Consider the following 20,240-nt stretch of genomic DNA (forward strand, 5'->3'; position numbering starts at 1 on the left):
TAGAGATCTGCTGGACATGACAGTCTCACACACAGCTGTAGAGATCTGCTGGACATGACAGTCTCACACACAGCTGTAGAGATCTGCTGGACATGACAGTCTCACACAGAGCTTTAGAGATCTGCTGGACATGACAGTCTCACACAGAGCTGTAGAGATCTGCTGGACATGACAGTCTCACACAGAGCTGTAGAGATCTGCTGGACATGACAGTCTCACACAGAGCTTTAGAGATCTGCTGGACATGACAGCCACACACAGAGCTGTAGAGATCTGCTGGACATGACAGTCTCACACAGGGCTGTAGAGATCTGCTGGACATGATAGCCTCACACAGAGCTGTAGAGATCTGCTGGACATGACAGTCTCACACAGAGCTTTAGAGATCTGCTGGACATGACAGCCACACACAGAGCTGTAGAGATCTGCTGGACATGACAGTCTCACACAGGGCTGTAGAGATCTGCTGGACATGATAGCCTCACACAGAGCTGTAGAGATCTGCTGGACATGATAGCCTCACACAGGGCTGTAGAGATCTGCTGGACATGATAGTCTCACACAGAGCTGTAGAGATCTGCTGGACATGACAGTCTCACACAGAGCTGTAGAGATCTGCTGGACATGACAGTCTCACACAGAGCTTTAGAGATCTGCTGGACATGACAGTCTCACACAGAGCTTTAGAGATCTGCTGGACATGACAGTCTCACACAGAGCTGTAGAGATCTGCTGGACATGATAGCCTCACACAGAGCTGTAGAGATCTGCTGGACATGATAGTCTCACACAGAGCTGTAGAGATCTGCTGGACATGACAGTCTCACACACAGCTGTAGAGATCTGCTGGACATGACAGTCTCACACAGAGCTGTAGAGATCTGCTGGACATGACAGTCTCACACAGAGCTGTAGCGATCTGCTGGACATGACAGTCTCACACAGAGCTTTAGAGATCTGCTGGACATGACAGTCTCACACAGAGCTGTAGAGATCTGCTGGACATGACAGTCTCACACAGAGCTGTAGAGATCTGCTGGACATGACAGTCTCACACAGAGCTTTAGAGATCTGCTGGACATGACAGCCACACACAGAGCTGTAGAGATCTGCTGGACATGACAGTCTCACACAGAGCTGTAGAGATCTGCTGGACATGACAGTCTCACACAGAGCTGTAGAGATCTGCTGGACATGACAGTCTCACACAGAGCTGTAGAGATCTGCTGGACATGACAGTCTCACACAGAGCTTTAGAGATCTGCTGGACATGACAGTCTCACACAGAGCTGTAGAGATCTGCTGGACATGACAGTCTCACACAGAGCTGTAGAGATCTGCTGGACATGACAGTCTCACACAGAGCTGTAGAGATCTGCTGGACATGACAGTCTCACACAGAGCTGTAGAGATCTGCTGGACATGACAGTCTCACACAGAGCTGTAGAGATCTGCTGGACATGATAGTCACACACACAGCTGTAGAGATCTGCTGGACATGACAGTCTCACACAGAGCTGTAGAGATCTGCTGGACATGACAGTCTCACACAGAGCTTTAGAGATCTGCTGGACATGACAGTCTCACACACAGCTGTAGAGATCTGCTGGACATGACAGTCTCACACACAGCTGTAGAGATCTGCTGGACATGATAGCCTCACACAGAGCTGTAGAGATCTGCTGCTGCTCTGGTGTAACCAATCACAAGACCAGGCTCAAAAATTGGGTCATGAACTGGTTCAGAGCTGGTAGCGCAAACTCTCTAGTTACATTTGTTACTGGGTTAACAAGTCTAATTTGCTTGAACAATTAAAAATGAACTTACAGTGGGTAAAATTATTAAGATAAATTACAACCAAAATATGCATCTCTATAATGCATATTTTTGTCTACATTTTTCATCAAAGATAACACACTAATACATTAAAAATCTAAGCGGCTTCTTCAAGACTTTAGCTGAAATTATTCAAACTATGATACATGAAAATGAATTATTCATTCCATTAAAAAGATATTTAAAATTTTTGTACACATAAATAAAGAAAATAATAACAAATATTTAAAGATGAAGTTATATGCAAGTCACAGTCAAATAATTCTGCAGCTTTAAACTATTCACTGGAACCTGAATGTTCAATATCATTTCAAAAAATTAGTGGAGTTGATAAAACAATGTTAAAATAATGATGGCATACTGCTCAGGACAGTCCCAAAATTCACACAAATCCTTTAGCAATCAGAAATAAAATCACATTATTTCAACTGTTAACAACAGGTTTTGTTTTCTATTATTTGATTCATTAGTCACAAGATCAGCAGCTACTGTATACCCAACACAATGAAATGTAAAATGACAAGAATTTTCTTGTGAATTTCTGACTAGAGACACAGGGCTGAACACAGGGCTAAAACAAGGGAAGACAATTGCCATGTAAAGTGTATAATTGTATAATAAGAGACAGCATTTAAAACAAAAAGTTAATAAATAATACTGTAACCATATTGGCTTAGTTATGAAACATTTGGAAGACATTTAAATAAACAATGATTACAGATAGAATTGTACATTATTTTAACTGACTTCATATACCACAACAAAATTATCTAAGTAAAAAGCAAAGCTTAGCCAAAAATAAATTTGTCTACCAAAAAAAAAAAAACAGGTTGGAAGTGTTTTAGTAAGAACCCACCAATGACAGCACAGGCATGTGACAGACATTGGGTAATAACAGGCTAACCAGATATAAGTTTCATCTCCACATTGCTGGGCCAGGATATCTTAGAAATTACAATTACACAAGAACACTATCATGACTCAAGATTTTCTTTCACAAGATCACCAACCAGAAGTTGAACAGATAAATTACCCATGTGATATATCTATCACAAAAACAAACTTACCCCACTACCAAAAACAAAAAGATATTCAAAGACATGCAGTCCACTGGTTTACATGATCTTTGATCAAGTTTCAAATCAAACATCTACACCAGAAAACTTTGTTCTAGTCATCTCCATTCACCTGAAACTGTTCAAGTAAGGTCAGCTATGTTTGACCACTGCCACAGTGAAGGCAGTGTGCATGTCTGACAGCTTCAATGACAATCAACTGGACAGTTCTCAAAACTAGCACTGAATGCTAGAGTAGTGGTTCTTATATAACTCATTGACAGATCTCAATTTGAAAAGTTTTTTCTCTGAGCAAAGTGGGGCAGATTTAGCACCTGGTCACTGCTGCATGATGCTTGACAAAAATTATAGCAGACAGCTCCTTACAAAATTCTTCTAGAACAATTATGGCTTCCATTCTGCTTTGGTCTTCAAACCTGTTAAAACATTTTAAATTTTAAAAGCTGTGTCTTGCAAATAAAAACTAGAATATATACTGTTTATATAATTTTTTTAATAACTGCTAACGTTGAACAACTATCAAAAAATAAAAGTAATGACATTCATTTTTTAAAGTAAAATTTTCTAAAATAAATTAAATTTTTTCTAAAATGTTTTATTATAACAGTATTAAAATTACTGCCATGCAAAATCAAAACATGCATAAACAAATCAGCTATTGAGAGTATTAAGTTTAAAAAATGTATGGCCAATAGTTTAAAATTAAAGGTGTCAAAATAAAACAACAAGTCAACAAGCTTATTCTAGCAATTCGAGATTCATTTATAACTATTATTTCCCTAACAACATACAAACAAAGTGTAGATTTAAAGCAAACTAATGGGTAAAATAAATAAAGAAATCATTTTAAATAATTAAGACATCCAATTACATTTGTTTAGAATTAGTACCTTTACTAAATATTACTATCTTTAAAGATGCAATGCAATCATTTTAAATACAAAGGGAGTTAGTACAATAGTTAATGATCTATAAAGCTTGTAAGGTGGATCACAAGTGCATAACATTACACTGACCACTGGTACAACACATGACCAACTGGTTCAACACATTACACTGACCACTGGTACAACACATCACACTGACCACTGGTACAACACATCACACTGACCACTGGTACAACACATCACACTGACCACTGGTACAACACATCACACTGACCACTGGTACAACACATCACACTGACCACTGGTACAACAACACATCACACTGACCACTGGTACAACACATCACACTGACCACTGGTACAACACATCACACTGACCACTTGTACAACACATCACACTGACCACTGGTACAACACATCACACTGACAACTGGTACAACACATCACACTGACCACTGGTACAAAACATCACATTGACCACTGGTACAAAACATTACATTGACCACTGGTACAACACATCACACTGACCACTTGTACAACACATCACACTGACCACTGGTACAAAACATTACATTGACCACTGGTACAACACATCACACTGACCACTTGTACAACACATCACACAGACCACTGGTACAACACATCACATTGACCACTTGTACAACACATCACACAGACCACTGGTACAACACATCACATTGACCACTGGTACAACACATCACACAGACCACTGGTACAACACATCACACTGACCACTTGTACAACACATCACACTGACCACTGGTACAACACATCACACTGACCACTGGTACAACACATCACATTGACCACTGGTACAACACATCACATTGACCACTGGTACAACACATCACATTGACCACTGGTACAACACATCACATTGACCACTGGTACAAAACATCACATTGACCACTGGTACAACACATCACATTGACCACTGGTACAACACATCACATTGACCACTGGTACAACACATCACATTGACCACTGGTACAACACATCACATTGACCACTGGTACAACACATCACATTGACCACTGGTACAACACATCACATTGACCACTGGTACAACACATCACATTGACCACTGGTACAAAACATCACATTGACCACTGGTACAACACATCACACTGACCACTGGTACAACAACACATCACACTGACCACTGGTACAACACATCACACTGACCACTGTTACAACACATCACATTGACCACTGGTACAACACATCACACTGTACACTGGTCCAACACATCACACTGACCACTGGTCCAACACATCACACTGACCACTGGTACAACACATCACACTGACCACTGGTACAACACATCACACTGACCACTGGTACAACACATCACACTGACCACTGGTACAACACATCACACTGACCACTGGTCCAACACATCACACTGACCACTGGTACAACACATCACACTGACCACTGGTACAACACATCACACTGACCACTGGTACAACACATCACATTGACCACTGGTACAAAACATCACACTGACCACTGGTACAACACATCACATTGACCACTGGTACAACACATCACATTGACCACTGGTACAACACATCACATTGACCACTGGTACAACATAACACATCAGGCAGACTACTGTACCCTTGAGTCATGCTGCAATTCATTTGTTCATGGAGTTGCTAAAGACAAGGATTTATCTGTATGACCTGAGAAGATCATGCAATGTATTTACATGCAGTTGTGTTGCCATGACAACCACTTACCTTCCTCGGTCACTTTAAAAAAATAATAAAAGTCCAAAATTTAGGTTATGTAAATCAAATGTTTTTTTAGACCATCACCAATAGAAAATAAATGAAAAGCAACTGCAGCAAACTACTGAGGTACTTGCTGTTTGTTTGTTGGTAAAAAGCAAATGAAATAAAGATACTTACCAATGTATCTCAGATTTCAAATGTGACACCCTTAAACTAATGTACAAGATTACATATATAAAGTATCAGTCAGATAAACAACCTTTCATATGGCATTAAGTAGTTCAAGATTGGATGGGCAATAAAACAGAAGAACCTGAGATCATTTGTTTCAGAAGTCAGAACAATTAAAGAATGCATTTGACCAGTAGGCCTATATATGCAGTAGTCTGACATACTTTTGTAGTGTTGTGATTTTTAAGTGGTTCCGTTGCTATTAAATTTGGTTGAAATTTTTCATTTAAACCATAGCCGTGTATGGTTGTGATTTAAGTTGGTTGGATTTTGTCATTTAAACCATAGCCATGTATTGTTGTGATTAAAGTTGGTTGGATTTTGTCATTTAAACCATAGCCGTGTATTGTTGTGATTAAAGTTGGTTGGATTTTGTCATTTAAACCATAGCCATGTATTGTGATTAAAGTTGGTTGGATTTTATCATTTAAACCATAGCCATGTATTGTGATTAAAGTTGGTTGGATTTTGTCATTTAAACCATAGTCGTGTATTTTTGTGATTAAAATTAGTTGGATTTTGTCATTTAAACCATAGACGTGTATTGTTGTGATTAAAGTTGGTTGGATTGTTTAATTTAAACCATACCTGTGTAGTGTTGTAAAGTTTCCCAGTAGCTGCTTTCTGGCCAACAAAAGTTTTTGAGTGAAAGATGGGTCAGATTTTAAGTGGTGCTTTATTTCATTGGTCACCTAAAACAAAAGCAATTTAAACACCTAAAATAACCTGATTAACTTTAAATATAACAAAATGATGATTACAGTATACTCATAATGTAGTGGCAACTATAAATATAATATAGGCCTATCATTTTTTTTTACTTACCACAGAAATGCATTTAATTTAAAGGGAAAACCAGATAATAATCTATAGCGAATAATACTAAGTCTATGATGAGCTCACACAAATTTTCCAGGTGTGAAAATGTATTACAGTAGAGCAATCCAATATTCTAAGCAAATTATCATCCCACCATATACCAGATGACCCCAACCCCAGAAGCTAACGCTATTCCCCACCTTGGTTAACACGGTGTAGAGTGTGCGGGTTCCATCAGGGACAGGCAGGAAAGGATCCAGAAGAAACTCGTGTAAATTTGGATGTGGGATCAAAGCAACTTTGGATATCAGGGCCGTCAACAAGAGATTCACTGAATAGCTCTGTAACAAAAGACAGAAACAAAAAAATTCAACAAAACTCAATGACCAAAACACAGATACTTGACAAAGAAACTCTTACTTGGGGCATTGTGTTATTGCTTCTTAAAGTACACAAATTCATACAATTACTTATGAATGAATACATATGACAAGAAAACTGACACATATGAAGTTTTAGTTCAGATGTAAATTCCATCTTAAATAATCAACTTATTTTTTTTTCTTGTTTGTGTTAAACTGAGGTTAAAAAATATTAGATAAAAAAATGGCGTTGTGTTTAGCTATCGTCTATTTCATGAAAAATAAATATTGCTAATTTATAGTTATCCTTAAGACAACATCTAGTTATCTGACATGACCCTAACCTGATCCAATAGGTGCAAGAGTTTGTCAAGCAGAATATGCAGGAAGGAGCCCTCAAAAAATGTGTCTCTCTTGTACTCTGGGATGGCCACAGGTTTCTTTGGCCAAACCCATCCCTTACACACTGCCTCAGCTATGGCAAACTGAAACAAAGAGACTTTTTAGTTAGGTTCTCATTGGTCAGTTCAACTACAGAGATGACCAAACCCATCCCTTACACACTGCCTCAGCAATGGTAAACTGAAACAATAGTTAGAGACATTTTAATTAGGTTCTCATTGGTCAACTCAATTTAAAAAAACATTTCATCCATTTGTAAATAACTGCTAGAAAACTGTTGTTGCTTTGGGTTAGTAAGTTTTGTAGAGGACCAAAGAAGCACAAATAAACCATTTGATTCAGGCATGCCCACCTGTTTGTTAGCATCTCTGAGGTACATGTCATAGCCACTATCAGCAGTGTGTTGGGATGACTTGGCTTCCTCAGGCAGCAGGCTTAGGTAACAGTTGACAACTTTGTGGATCTCTGATGGCCCAAACACTGGGGACTCGTAGCTGGGGTCTGTGGGAGACATGAAAGATCAGGGGTCATAGCTGGGGTCAGTGGGAGACATGAAAGATCAGGGGTCATGGCTGGGGTCTGTGGGAGACATGAAAGATCAGGGGTCATAGCTGGGGGTCAGTGGGAGAAAGATCAGGGGTCATAGCTGGGGTCTGTGGGAGACATGAAAGATCAGGGGTCATAGCTGGGGTCTGTGGGAGGAATGAAAGATCAGGGGTCATGGCTGGGGTCAGTGGGAGACATGAAAGATCAGGGGTCATAGCTGGGGTCTGTGGGACAAGAAAGATCAGGGGTCATAGCTGGGGGTCAGTGGGAGGCATGAAAGATCAGGGGTCATGGCTGGGGTCTGTGGGAGACATGAAAGATCAGGGGTCATAGCTGGGGTCTGTGGGAGACATGAAAGATCAGGGGTCATAGCTGGGGGTCAGTGGGAGGCATGAAAGATCAGGGGTCATGGCTGGGGTCTGTGGGAGACATAAAAGATCAGGGGTCATAGCTGGGGGTCAGTGGGAGGCATGAAAGATCAGGGGTCATGGCTGGGGTCTGTGGGAGACATGAAAGATCAGGGGTCATAGCTGGGGTCTGTGGGAGACATGAAAGATCAGGGGTCATGGCTGGGGTCTGTGGGAGACATGAAAGATCAGGGGTCATAGCTGGGGGTCAGTGGGAGGCATGAAAGATCAGGGGTCATGGCTGGGGTCTGTGGGAGACATGAAAGATCAGGGGTCATAGCTGGGGGTCAGTGGGAGGCATGAAAGATCAGGGGTCATGGCTGGGGTCTGTGGGAGACATGAAAGATCAGGGGTCATAGCTGGGGTCTGTGGGAGGAATGAAAGATCAGGGGTCATAGCTGGGGTCAGTGGGAGACATGAAAGATCAGGGGTCATAGCTAGGGTCTGTGGGAGACATGAAAGATCAGGGGTCATAGCTAGGGTCTGTGGGAGACATGAAAGATCAGGGGTCATAGCTAGGGTCTGTGGGAGACATGAAAGATCAGGGGTCATAGCTAGGGTCTGTGGGAGACATGAAAGATCAGGGGTCATAGCTGGGGTCAGTGGGAGGCATGAAAGATCAGGGGTCATAGCTGGGGTCAGTGGGAGGCATGAAAGATCAGGGGTCATAGCTGGGGTCAGTGGGAGGCATGAAAGATCAGGGGACTTGTAGCTGGAATTTCATTTTGCTTGAATAACAAGAAATCATTTAAATAAAATACAATATTTAATATTTTAAAATATTTCTGGGGAAAATCTGAGTAATAAACTTGTAGTTGTATGCAAAAGAGCTGTACTCTACCTGAGGATGAAGTGGAGGAATGAGGAACTGATGTACCCGCTGTATGGGACTGATCGAGGCAAGACCCCTCTTGGTCAGCTATACTGGTTTGCTGGACATCACTTGATATGCCAGCAACATTGGTTTGGGCTGCAAGAGGATCCTCTAAACTGTTGGATGTTTCGTGTGGAACTATTTGAGCTGAAGCCTCTACTGAGCCAGTATTACAAGTCTCCACATCAGCTCTAGGTGCTGTAGCTTCTTCTGGTGAAGATTTCTTTCCTATATGAGCTTTACTCAGGAGGTAATTTCTTCCCAATACATTTCTAATCAAAAGACTGTGGAAAATGTGCTCATCTTCCTTTTGCAAAAGTGTGTCAAACAGCTTCAATGTTGCCAAACACACCTGAGGATAAAAAAAACAATTCAGTTCAACCACTGATTAAATTTTTTTTTACTATGTCTTGATATCTTTTGTAACTCCACCATTTGACTACAACACTGAAATTTTTTTTAAATTAACATTACATGTCTTATTTAAACTTATAACAAATAATAAATAACTTTTGTTGAAATTATTAAGCTTAATGGGTCTGTATTAAAAATGCCATCAATTTTCAAATATTATAAAAACAATGGGGTATTTTTAAAAAAATATAGCATATAAAAATATTGAGGATTTAAAAAGTTAAAGGTCTGTAAATACTGGGCAATTATTGATAAGATTATCTTTACCTCTTCAGACAAATGGTTGCACCGCTCCAGTAATCTTTTGGTGAGTAAATGGCCAGGGCAATCTTTTTCCTCAATATTTCTCTCTTGGCCAAGCAGGAAGAAGCAAAACTCTGAAAATTATTGTACAGAATGTAAAACAAGCTCGACCCTTGACATTCTGAGAAGTAAAATATTTTTTTCTTATTTAATTAAGGTATGCTGTTTTATTTGAATGCAAACCTAAGTTTTTCTCAAAGGTATATCTGAAATTATTGTAACTGATAAGACACAAGGTTGAATATAACATTTTCATAAAATACATGTATCAGATGCAGATACATTATCAGTATCGTTGAAACTGTAGCTTGTGTTAGTAAAATATATATCTCAATTTTACGAAAAAATTTATTTCACTTCATTAGAAATGATATTGTGTTTTGTGGGCTATGAATCACTTGTAAATTTTCAGAGAATGTTTCTACAATCCTAAAAATTGTGACCTGCCTCTCAGTAGTGCTGGTGAACAGACTGTACGTAGACACCTGGTGAGGTAGGTAGTGGCCACTAGAACACCTGACTCAGACCTGGTGGAGAGGAAAAAATTAAACAATTCAGACATTTCTTTCAAAAATATAACATTCGGCAAAGCTTGTCCCACAATTTAATCAAACAAAACTATGAAACAAAATAAAACAATAAACAGTTGTATTAAAATTAAAATAGAACTTTAACATAGCTATTTTAACTAAATCAAAGTTATGAGAATTCTTACGTCTGCATTAAATGTGGTAACATTTGACCAGTGAGAAACTGGCTGTGGATTTCTAGGGAAAGAGCCTCGCCTACGTCTGGATTGGCTAAAGATATCAGCTGGTCACAGTAATCAAGCCAGGATAGGAAAGAAATGACTTGTCGCTTCCCCGTAAATCCTTGTTGGCTGTGTCTCTCATTGACATCATCAAAACTAGAAAAACAAAATTTGATTTGAATGAGCACTTAAGTTTGACGCATTTGCTATTCCAAAAACTTCCCCACACACTCAACTAAGAGAGACAATTCCAACAACTTCTTTTCTTTTAAATAATCATTTGCATATTTATTAAAAATCAAAAGTTGTACATTTTTCTTTATTTATACCTCATCAACACTATTATTTTAGCAAGGTAAGAAATACTTCATAGAGTTTTTTGGAGAAGCTACCCATTTTCTATCTTGTTTTTATTTACCAAGTGACTTACCCCCATTTAGCATCAACCATCTCTATATCATCTGGACAGATAGCTAGTGGTAATTTAGTATACAGCTGAGATAAAGTGTTGGCAAACAACTGAGTAAACTGTGTCTGTGTGATCAGGGCTGAAGCAGCTGACTGCTCAGGCAGGCTGGCACAGAGCATCAATCCTTCACATGCCTTCACTGAGACTCTGGCGTCCTAGACAACATTTTCAGCAAATATACAGTCACTACAATGTTTTTTATATCTGGTTATCATATTCATATCATATTCTTACTTGATTAAAAGCTCTTTAAAATTTTTGTAAATATTCTAAACTAACAAGCCTGGACATGCTATAGCTTCCAAGTGAATCTTTTTAATGGGTTTGGTTGATATATTTCCTTGGTTTATTTAGGAGGAACAAAAAGGAAACTTGATAAACTAATTAACCAGAATCAAGTGTGTAGCAAGTGTGTACAAAGAAAAGCATACCTCACTAAAAGCCAATGAAAGTAACGCATCCACCAAACTAAAAGTTTGATGTTTTTTTTGGATGTTGCTTCCAGACAATCTGTCACTGGTTTTAGGATTCTAGATCATTCAAAGAGAAATTGACAAATGTTATGCTTTTATTAACAACTACATGGCAAAATTTTAAAAACAAAGAGAAAACCCAGACAAGACAAAAATATGAAATCTGGCTACATAAACCTTGATTGATTTTCTTTTTAACCTAATTTTCAAAAATGATACTGCTAAATAGTCTTATTCTGGAGATAAACAAACAGATTGTTTAATTAAAGAACAAAATCCTATCAACAAACCTCAATGAAGAAATTAACAAGATATGGATCAGTCTTGATTTTGGCACAAACTGTACATAAAAATTCAATTTCTTCCTTTTCTGTAGGGCCAGCTTTAGTCTCACCACATGTTTTTACTAGCCTCTGAAACATGGGACACTTATTCAACTGCAGGACTTTGTGTTACCTGGCTTTATAGATTTTTCTTATCATGACAAGGGCAGTAACTAAATCAACTTTTATCATGTGTTTTAGAACTCTTACTTAAAAATGCATTATATTTTGTTTTTTACTAACAAAAAGAAAATACTTGACAGTTCAGTCTATGGGTAATATTTAATGAAACTCTTGTTTAAGAGCTCTGTAAACAACCACTCAATAGATCAGACTGAGAACGAACATGAATATGGTTTCTTTAAACAAATATTGGTATTCACCTGAACAGCTCTGTGTACATTGATATGTGGAAGGAGAGGATGACTGACCCTTGAAAGAAGTTTGGTGAAAAAACTTAACACACACTGTTTCATACCAGGAGGATGCTGTGGAATATATCAAAATCAATTTACAAACTTTTTTATATATACCAAGGTATTGTTTGACCCAGATGAAAAATAATGTTCAACTTCAAATGTATAATTGGACACTGAATTATGGAATGCAAAAATTGAATATAAAATCCCTGTACATAAGTAAACAATTGAGTTGTTGCTTACATCTGTGCGGCCCAAGGTGTACAAGGTCTCTAGGAGTCTGTGTTGTAGCAAGTACTCCATACACATCCCAGTTGTACCAGCTTCACCCAGATTGGATTCTTCTTCTTGTAGAATCCGAAGCATTGAAGTGAGATGTTCAGGCAATGCTGTCTCTTCAATTCTAGCTCCACCATCTAGTTAGTAAAAAAATAAGTTCACTTTGTTTTGTTTTAAATTAGATAAATGGATGCCAAGAACCAAATATCCACTGTACTTACATATTTTATTTGCAATCTAAAATTAATATTATGTCCCAACACATGATACCTCATTTTAACTTTTATTTACATACAAATGCAAAAAGAATACATCACTATATATTAGAGAATTATTTATTTTGTGGATGGCTACTTGGGAGGGGGGTGGGGGTGGGGTAATCCAGCTCATCTATATGTCTGTGAGGAAAGGGTCCAAAATTCCATTTTGCAGTATATCATAAACAGTTGACTCATTATTAAATTTTCAAAAATTCGGCAAACTAACTTAAAATTTTTATTTTTGCTTTATTAAAAATTAGATTCTATTAAATAAGCATAAGATTTTACCATCTAACCATTACATTTTTTACTATTTATTCCACTCTTGCCCCATGTAACATTTCCTAATAACGCAACCCCTCAAGTTAAACAACATTTCTCTGTTGCCGCACCCCCCCCCCCACAATACAATATGGAATAGGAATTTATCAAATAAATTAAAATTTTAAAGAAAATCCCTGGTTGAGGAAGTCACAACTGATCTGTCAGAGAATTTTTGTATAGCAGTACTCTAAAAATTAAGAATTTAAAAAGTCAAACACTGTTATATATCTCATACCACCCCCCCCCCCTACCCTAATAACAAATAGAAACCACCATCTAACCCCCTGTGTTTCATAGTATGTGCACAATCAGTAACTTACCTTTATTGTCAATGAAATAACTAGTCACTGACTTCCAATGATATATGAATTCCTCTTGAGGGGTAACATTTGGTGCAAACTGTTTTTTCAAGAAAGTAAAGTTTTTAAAATCATTTACATTTAAAATAGACTAGAATTTCATGTATCATTAAAGGATCGTCATCTCTTCCTGTTCATGACCAAGACACATGGATAAAGTAGAATTCATATGTTTCAATGACCTCTGCATATGAAGGAATAGTGTGGTCGGCACTATGCTTAACAGCCTTGGTTTCCCTAACAGTCAGGTAGTCAGGTAACTACCAGAGTTTTGTGAACTCAGGGAAATCCTACAAACTTACAATGCGATCTCACGACTTTCAGATCAGCAGCCGCAAGTTTTAACATACAACCACGACATCCCATTATTAACTGATAGTCAAATGAAATCTTCAGTTCTAATAAATAACAGCAAGGAATAACAGTGAAGTGTCATATAAAGGTAGTTTGGCTGTTAGTTACAAGCTAGCATCAGAACTTTAACAAACCAGCTGGCATTCTTACAAGTGAAAACATACAATTTCAATCAGTTAGTAAAAAGGACAGATTCACCTGAACCTGTGGGCTCAGCTTCTCACTTAACTGTGATATTGAATGGGATATACTCCAACACAATTAACTATACACATGTCATCATGTTATGCACCATAAGGTTAACTGATTCTGATTCAGCCTGCATTTCTTTCTGGACTTGCTTACTTAGCTTTTGTCCACCCAAGAAAAATCTGCAAGGCAGCAGTCATTTGATTTTTAGGGGTCTCATCTAGATGGGTTATGGTCTCTTCTAGATGAATTGCTATCCCCAGTTAATGAGCCTTATCAGCCAGGGATCCAAACTCAGGACTTTTGGAGTTTTGGACTCTTTAGTCTTAGAAGCACTAACCATCAAATCTCCTATAAAATAACAGTAGGCAAAATATAGATTAGTTGCAGGTACTAACCGTCTCAACTGCTTGCTGTATGAAGTTAGTGAATTTATGAAACATTATTTTCTTCATCTCTCATCACAGATCTGTGAATTTAAAAAAATATATGCTACATGTATGACAAACACTACATATTCAATGTTTTAGGCCTAATCTGGCCAATAGCATTGTAGAATTTGCTAGATGAAACTAATTAAACAACATATATAAGAAACCATTTAAAAAAAAAAAATATGATGTTTGATCTTTTTTGGCATCTATCATTATCAAGACAACAATTTTTGAATTACATTAGAAAGGGAAAATATTTAATTACTGTGAATAGACCTCAAGGGAGCAATACTACAGTTGATTTTTTCTAGTTAGATATTAATTTTATTGTAAACATTAAATAATCTAGATTACAATACCAGATACCTAGTAGGTCTAACTTAATAATAAATATTTATTAAATAGGCTATCCCATTGTATGCATTTTTCCCACGTTTTCTTTAACTTGCTTTCTCTGTCTTTCCAATCAAATCTTGCGATCGAAATTCTTAATTTACTTTTAAAGGGAAAAAAATAGATTCTAGATCCATCCTACCTAGATGCTGTGCAGGTAGTGAATGTAAAGTGATTGTGATGATTCAAATGAATCTTTATTGTGCTTGAGCTGTTTGTTTGTTGTTGTTTTTTTTTAAACTTTTGTTAACTACATAAACACACTTGAATGAGTTGAATCAGTGAATATTACTTAAGTTAATGCTAGTACTAAATTTTAGTAGTAAGTAGTCTTATACTTATAGTTAATTTTTTTTAGACTAAATAAATTTAGAGAACTTATTAAATTAGACTAGTAATGCAAAATAAAGTAGTTTACTCCAAATGTTTATCAAATAGGCCTCATCTGAATAAGATTGCTTATATTATTATTTTAAGTTTATATTCGACTCAATCCAGCGAGCCCACTGGTTGGTTGAGGTCACGCCGGGGCCTTGTTCTGCCAGGTATCCAAAGGGTTGATTTTAAATATCATCTTACTTATAGAATACGTAATAATACAAAATTTCTTTACAACATGTTTCAAGCACAGTGATGTTCAAAAGTAATATATAGGGCAGCTTCAGTATTCCACACAAACAAAAACGTTGATCTATCTTCGGTACAGCAACGTAAAAATTTTAAATGCAGCATTTCTGGCTGTTTTGAACAAGTTGGTGTTCTAAGTCGACACAAAATAAAGAAATTGATAAATCATCAGCAAGTTTAGCGTCAATAGGAAATTATAACAATACAAACAAAACATATTTTAAGTCAGTGTTAAAGTTCATTGTGAATCAAGTGTGATATAATATTTGCAAGTATCTTTGCATTTTATTCCCACCCAATACTTACCCTGTGAAATGCAAGACAAAAATGTCACGTAACTGAAGGTTTTCCAACCCTTCTCGCAATTTACCACCTTCCCATTTTGTGTCTCGCACCTTACCAACATCCCTAGACATTAGATTGGGCCTATATTATTAGAGATTATATTCTCGATCAAGATTCTATACTTTTTTCTCTAGTACCCTCTAGTGAAAGAAGTTAACTAGAGTCTAGTTACTAGTTAATACAAGTTCAAGTCTTCAGGGTTCCTACTACTTTTTGAAAATGAAATTCCAGACTTTTTCCAGACTTTTATGGAAAAATTTCAGACTTTAAACAGATAATGTGTTAGAGAATAATTTATAAAATGATGCACCATATGTACTCTCATTATAATTACTTATACTAAACTGACATTTATTTTAGGCAATTGAGCTATATTTATATTGAACTTTCTCTAGCCAAATTGACAGAAAATCACTTTTCTAAGTTTGCCTACTCCAGTCCACCTAAAATTTTAATAATTAAAATAATTGATTAAAATGATGCAGCTATTTTTGTTTATGCTCATAGCTGAGATACAGGTCTGCAATTAAAAAATTGCCCGTATCCTCCCCCCCCCCCCACCCTTCATACAAGAGGTTATATTAGTCTAGGCTTCAATACGTCAAAGCATGAGCTGTGATGTGACTTATATCCCCCCTATCCTCATTACCAAGCAGTACCAACTACATACTTGGGGTCACAGTGAGTTCACACAAGTGACTGTAGTTACAAGAAGGGGTGGGGTAGTCTAGCTTTAAACATCAGCATTGAAATCTGTGCTTGTGTTTTAAAAACCACAGCATGTAAATAAAGCACGGTATATATATCTACCCTAACATTATTGCAAGAGCGTGTCGTCACACTTTCTGAAACTCTCCTACCGACTTTCCTGAGTGTGACGTCGTTTATGGACAACTCCTAAATAAAAAATAGTAGCTCTTGGTAAGCGACAGCTGAAGCAAACAGAAATACAGGTATGAACCCAAGAAGGCCTTGCGACTTAAACTACCACTCAACTTACTACTTGCACTACTTGACTACTTCTCATTGTTATTGAATATTACATTAGGCCTACCTGTTATTAACTTATTATATTAGTAATTTAGTAATTAATTAGGCCTACTTGTTCATTGTTATGGTTTGGTTTATAAATAGTAAATTTTTAAGGATCTAACCTACTCCTTCCTCCTAATTATTATTATTAGTAGCCTAATTAATTACTAATTAATTAATCAGTCCTAATCACATCACTCCTTAGACCTTAGTCCTTAGTTCTAGGGTAATCTATCGTTTTGGGTACGTAAACTCGCCCGCGGCTATTAATGTACGAAAACGTTACCTCATTTTCAAGGCTTTAATAGAAGTTTACTATATTGTCATATGTTTATGTCAAATATTATAGATAAATGAATAATAAACCTAAATCAATGGCTAAATATATCGAAATAGGCCAGAAATTAACTTTAAACAGCAGTGTCTGAGAGCAAGATCTGCTATATAAACAGCAGCCATTTGTAAAATGGAGTGGCTTCCCCCAAAACGATAGATTACCGAAATTTATATAATTTATATAGAAAATATATACTTTTAACAGTGTCCGCCCCCCCCCCGGAGAAAGTTTACCCCCCCCCCCCCGAAGATTTCAAGTGTCGTCGTCGTCTCCCCCCCCCCACCCCCCCCCCCCCCCCCGAGAAAAAAGTCTGGAAGAAACACTGGATTTATTTTAACGTACCTACTAAAACGATAGATTACCAGTTCTAGACTTAGTCTTAGCCTAGGGCCTAGGCTAATGTTAACTAATGACTAATATTGTTTATTAACTTAACGGTAAACCTCCATTTTAGCGTAATTTATTCTCCGTTGCTTGTTTACCTCCAGTTGAGCGTATTTTATTATAATAACCGAAACACACTAAAACATTAGAAAAACACGATTTATTTTTTGTATTGTATTTCTGTTTTCACAAATGAATAAAATGAATGTTTAAAAAACACGACTTATTTATTTGTATTGTATTTTTGTTTTAACAAATGAATAAAAAACAACAAAGAGACTGACTGAAGTGCTTTGTTGGTTACAAAAATACTTAAAATAGAGATGCACACTTTGTACAATTAATTTAAGTGTTCCAATTTCAACTAAACTGAATAAAAGTATTAAAAGGCACAATGATGCTGCCGAAAGTTGGCCGAGGGGGGGGGGGGGGAATTTGGTGAGGGATGGCTTGGAGTGTTAAAGAAAGAAGAAAGTGTGACAACTCACGTTGTCATTTAAAAAAAAAATGTTAGAGGTCGTCCATAAATGACGTCACACTCGTAGGGGGAGGGGGGGGGGGGGTGATTTTGTGACGGTGTGTGATGAGGGGGGGGGGGGTTCAGATGGTGCTACATCATTTTGGGGGGGGGGGGGTCTTGCTTTTTGTGATGACACGCTTTTTTTACGATTTTTACCTCCCGCCTCCCCTCCGTTACACGTCGTCACAAAAAGTCAGACCCCCCCCCTAAAATGACGTCACACTTCAGCCTACAACCCCCCCCCCTCAAAATTTCTGTTGAATTTTTCTTAAAACATCGATAATTTTTCCAAAATCTTGTCAGAACTCTGTCAACATAGAGTATTTTGATCAATTCATATTACAATTTATTAAAACCGTTTTCTAAAACGTGAAATAACGGCTATAACTTGTTTTTCTAACATTGCTTTTTTATAATGCAAAAAAGGGACGTCACACCATCTGAAACCCCACCCCCTCCCCCTCATCACACACCGTCATAAAATTGCTGACCCCCCTCTCCCTTACGAGTGTGACGTCATTTATGGACGACCCCACATCAATTTTTTTTAAAAGTCAGAAATTTACTCATACAGAAATTTACTCATACAAAAAAGGGAAGGATGGTAGATTTACTATGAATTTAAATAACATACAACTCTATAGTAAAATAATTTTTTCAGTTTTAGCAAAACTGTCAAATTAAAAAACACAGAGTTTGTACATTTATTGCATAAATACAAAACAGAATGATTAACAGCGTATCAGTTTCACCATGAGACAAATGCCTTTTTTTTTAAAAAAAATACAATACAACTAAACAAGTCGTGTTTTTTTAAATATTCATTTTTATTCATTTGCTAAAACAAAAATACAATACAAAAAATAAATCGTGTTTTCCTAATGTTTTGGTGTGTTTCGGTTGTTATAATAAAATACGCTCAACTGGAGGTAAACAAGCAACGGAGAATAAAATACGCTGAAATGGAGTTTTACCAACTTAACTATTATTAACTAAGGCTTACTTAATTAGAATCTAGTTTGTTATTGCTTTTTAGATTATTCACTTTTACATTAGCTAGTCACTGGGCTAGTGATAAGTTTTGCTTACTGTGTAGATCTAAATGTTAAATGAAACACATCCGCCGTCATTGTGTAGTGTAGTCTTCAATGTTTTGGCCGAAACATAAATAAGTGGCATGGATTTTGTACTGCTGGCTTAGCGTTCTGAACACATTTTTTTCTGGTCTTTCTCACCCTACACCAGGGGTCTCCAAACTACGGCACGCGAGGTCCTTTCATCCGGCCCGCGGCGATCTTTTTGTCCACGGAATAAATGTTTGTTAAGGGGTGGCTGAGGAACTTTGTCCAGAAAATTCAAAACGATTTGAAAATTTAGCTTTGCAAATACCATTGCCCGCCATGTTGCAGACATTGGTGAAAACATCGTGCAGAGTTTCTTCCAGGCATCTCTTCGGGGGGGCTTTGCCCCCCCGAAAATTTTTACCGCCCCCCCCCCCGAACGAAATGAAATTTATATAATTTATATAGAAAATATATACTTTTTACAGTGTCCGCCCCCCCGAAGAAAGTCTACCGCCCCCCCGAAAATTTCAAGTGCCCCCCCGGAGAAAAAAGTCTGGAAGAAACACTGACATCGTGACTCAAATAGTGAAACAAGTAATTAAAAAAAGTCTAGTGACAATTTTAGCGCAATTTCCTTATGTTATCTAAAAATAGCTCTGTCGTAGCGTAAATCAAGAGCAGGGTTAGTAAAACCATTGGTTAGTTATTAAAACGTTTTTTATTAATTTTTTTTTTCAGTATTTTACATGTTTTATTTACAATAGAGTAACATGACTAAAAACCATTGCGCGCCTAGCTACCGAACGTGATGTCGCAGCCATTGAACGTGATGGCGCAGCTATTGAACGTGATGACGCGTGTGGTGTGGTTGGAAAAACATGCCTACTAATTCGGTCCAAATTTTAATTAATTCAAAAAAAATTTTGTGACCGAACGAAAGGATATTTTTTAAAACTTTCTTCGGCAATATTGTTTTAAATTATGGCAG

General features: G+C 37.3%; 1 protein-coding gene across 4 annotated transcripts; it reads right to left on the reverse strand.

Moving 5' to 3' along the window:
* Positions 1–1,572: 1,572 nt before the first annotated feature.
* Positions 1,573–19,391, reverse strand: LOC131938805 (FHF complex subunit HOOK interacting protein 2A). Of its 4 annotated transcripts, XR_009386361.1 has the most exons (19): positions 19,278–19,391; positions 14,515–14,585; positions 13,535–13,613; positions 12,595–12,767; positions 12,316–12,420; positions 11,900–12,022; positions 11,568–11,666; positions 11,098–11,291; positions 10,632–10,823; positions 10,364–10,443; positions 9,881–9,990; positions 9,167–9,551; positions 7,725–7,873; positions 7,315–7,455; positions 6,809–6,949; positions 6,378–6,481; positions 5,736–5,771; positions 5,443–5,576; positions 3,212–3,328 (listed from the first exon to the last, which is right to left on the reverse strand). XR_009386361.1 is itself a non-coding variant. In XM_059296995.1 (18 exons), the coding sequence occupies exons 2-18, from the start codon at positions 14,569–14,571 to the stop codon at positions 3,220–3,222; spliced, it is 2,253 nt and encodes a 750-aa protein (XP_059152978.1). In that variant the 5' UTR covers positions 14,572–14,585; positions 19,278–19,391; the 3' UTR covers positions 1,573–3,219. The 4 variants fall into 4 exon arrangements, 2 of the variants coding, with proteins under 2 accessions (XP_059152978.1, XP_059152977.1); XM_059296995.1 differs by lacking the exon at positions 5,736–5,771 and having other exon boundaries at positions 1,573–3,328; positions 5,565–5,576; XM_059296994.1 differs by lacking the exon at positions 5,443–5,576 and having other exon boundaries at positions 1,573–3,328.
* Between the last annotated feature and the right edge of the window lie 849 nt (positions 19,392–20,240).

This window comes from Physella acuta, unplaced genomic scaffold (genome assembly GCF_028476545.2).
Source record: "Physella acuta isolate Inbredline_101_S28 unplaced genomic scaffold, ASM2847654v3 ptg000257l, whole genome shotgun sequence".
Classification (NCBI taxonomy): Eukaryota; Metazoa; Mollusca; class Gastropoda; family Physidae; genus Physella; species Physella acuta.

Coding starts and splice junctions, on each gene's coding strand:
- LOC131938805 (XM_059296994.1), bottom strand. CDS start 14,571: ATGAAGAAAATAATGTTTCATAAATTCACTAACTTCATACAGCAAGCA. Junction 7,456..7,724: donor TCAGAGATGCTAACAAACAG/GTGGGCATGCCT, acceptor TCTTTGTTTCAG/TTTGCCATAGCTGAGGCAGT. Junction 3,329..5,735: donor TTGAAATCTGAGATACATTG/GTAAGTATCTTT, acceptor ATGTTTTAACAG/GTTTGAAGACCAAAGCAGAA.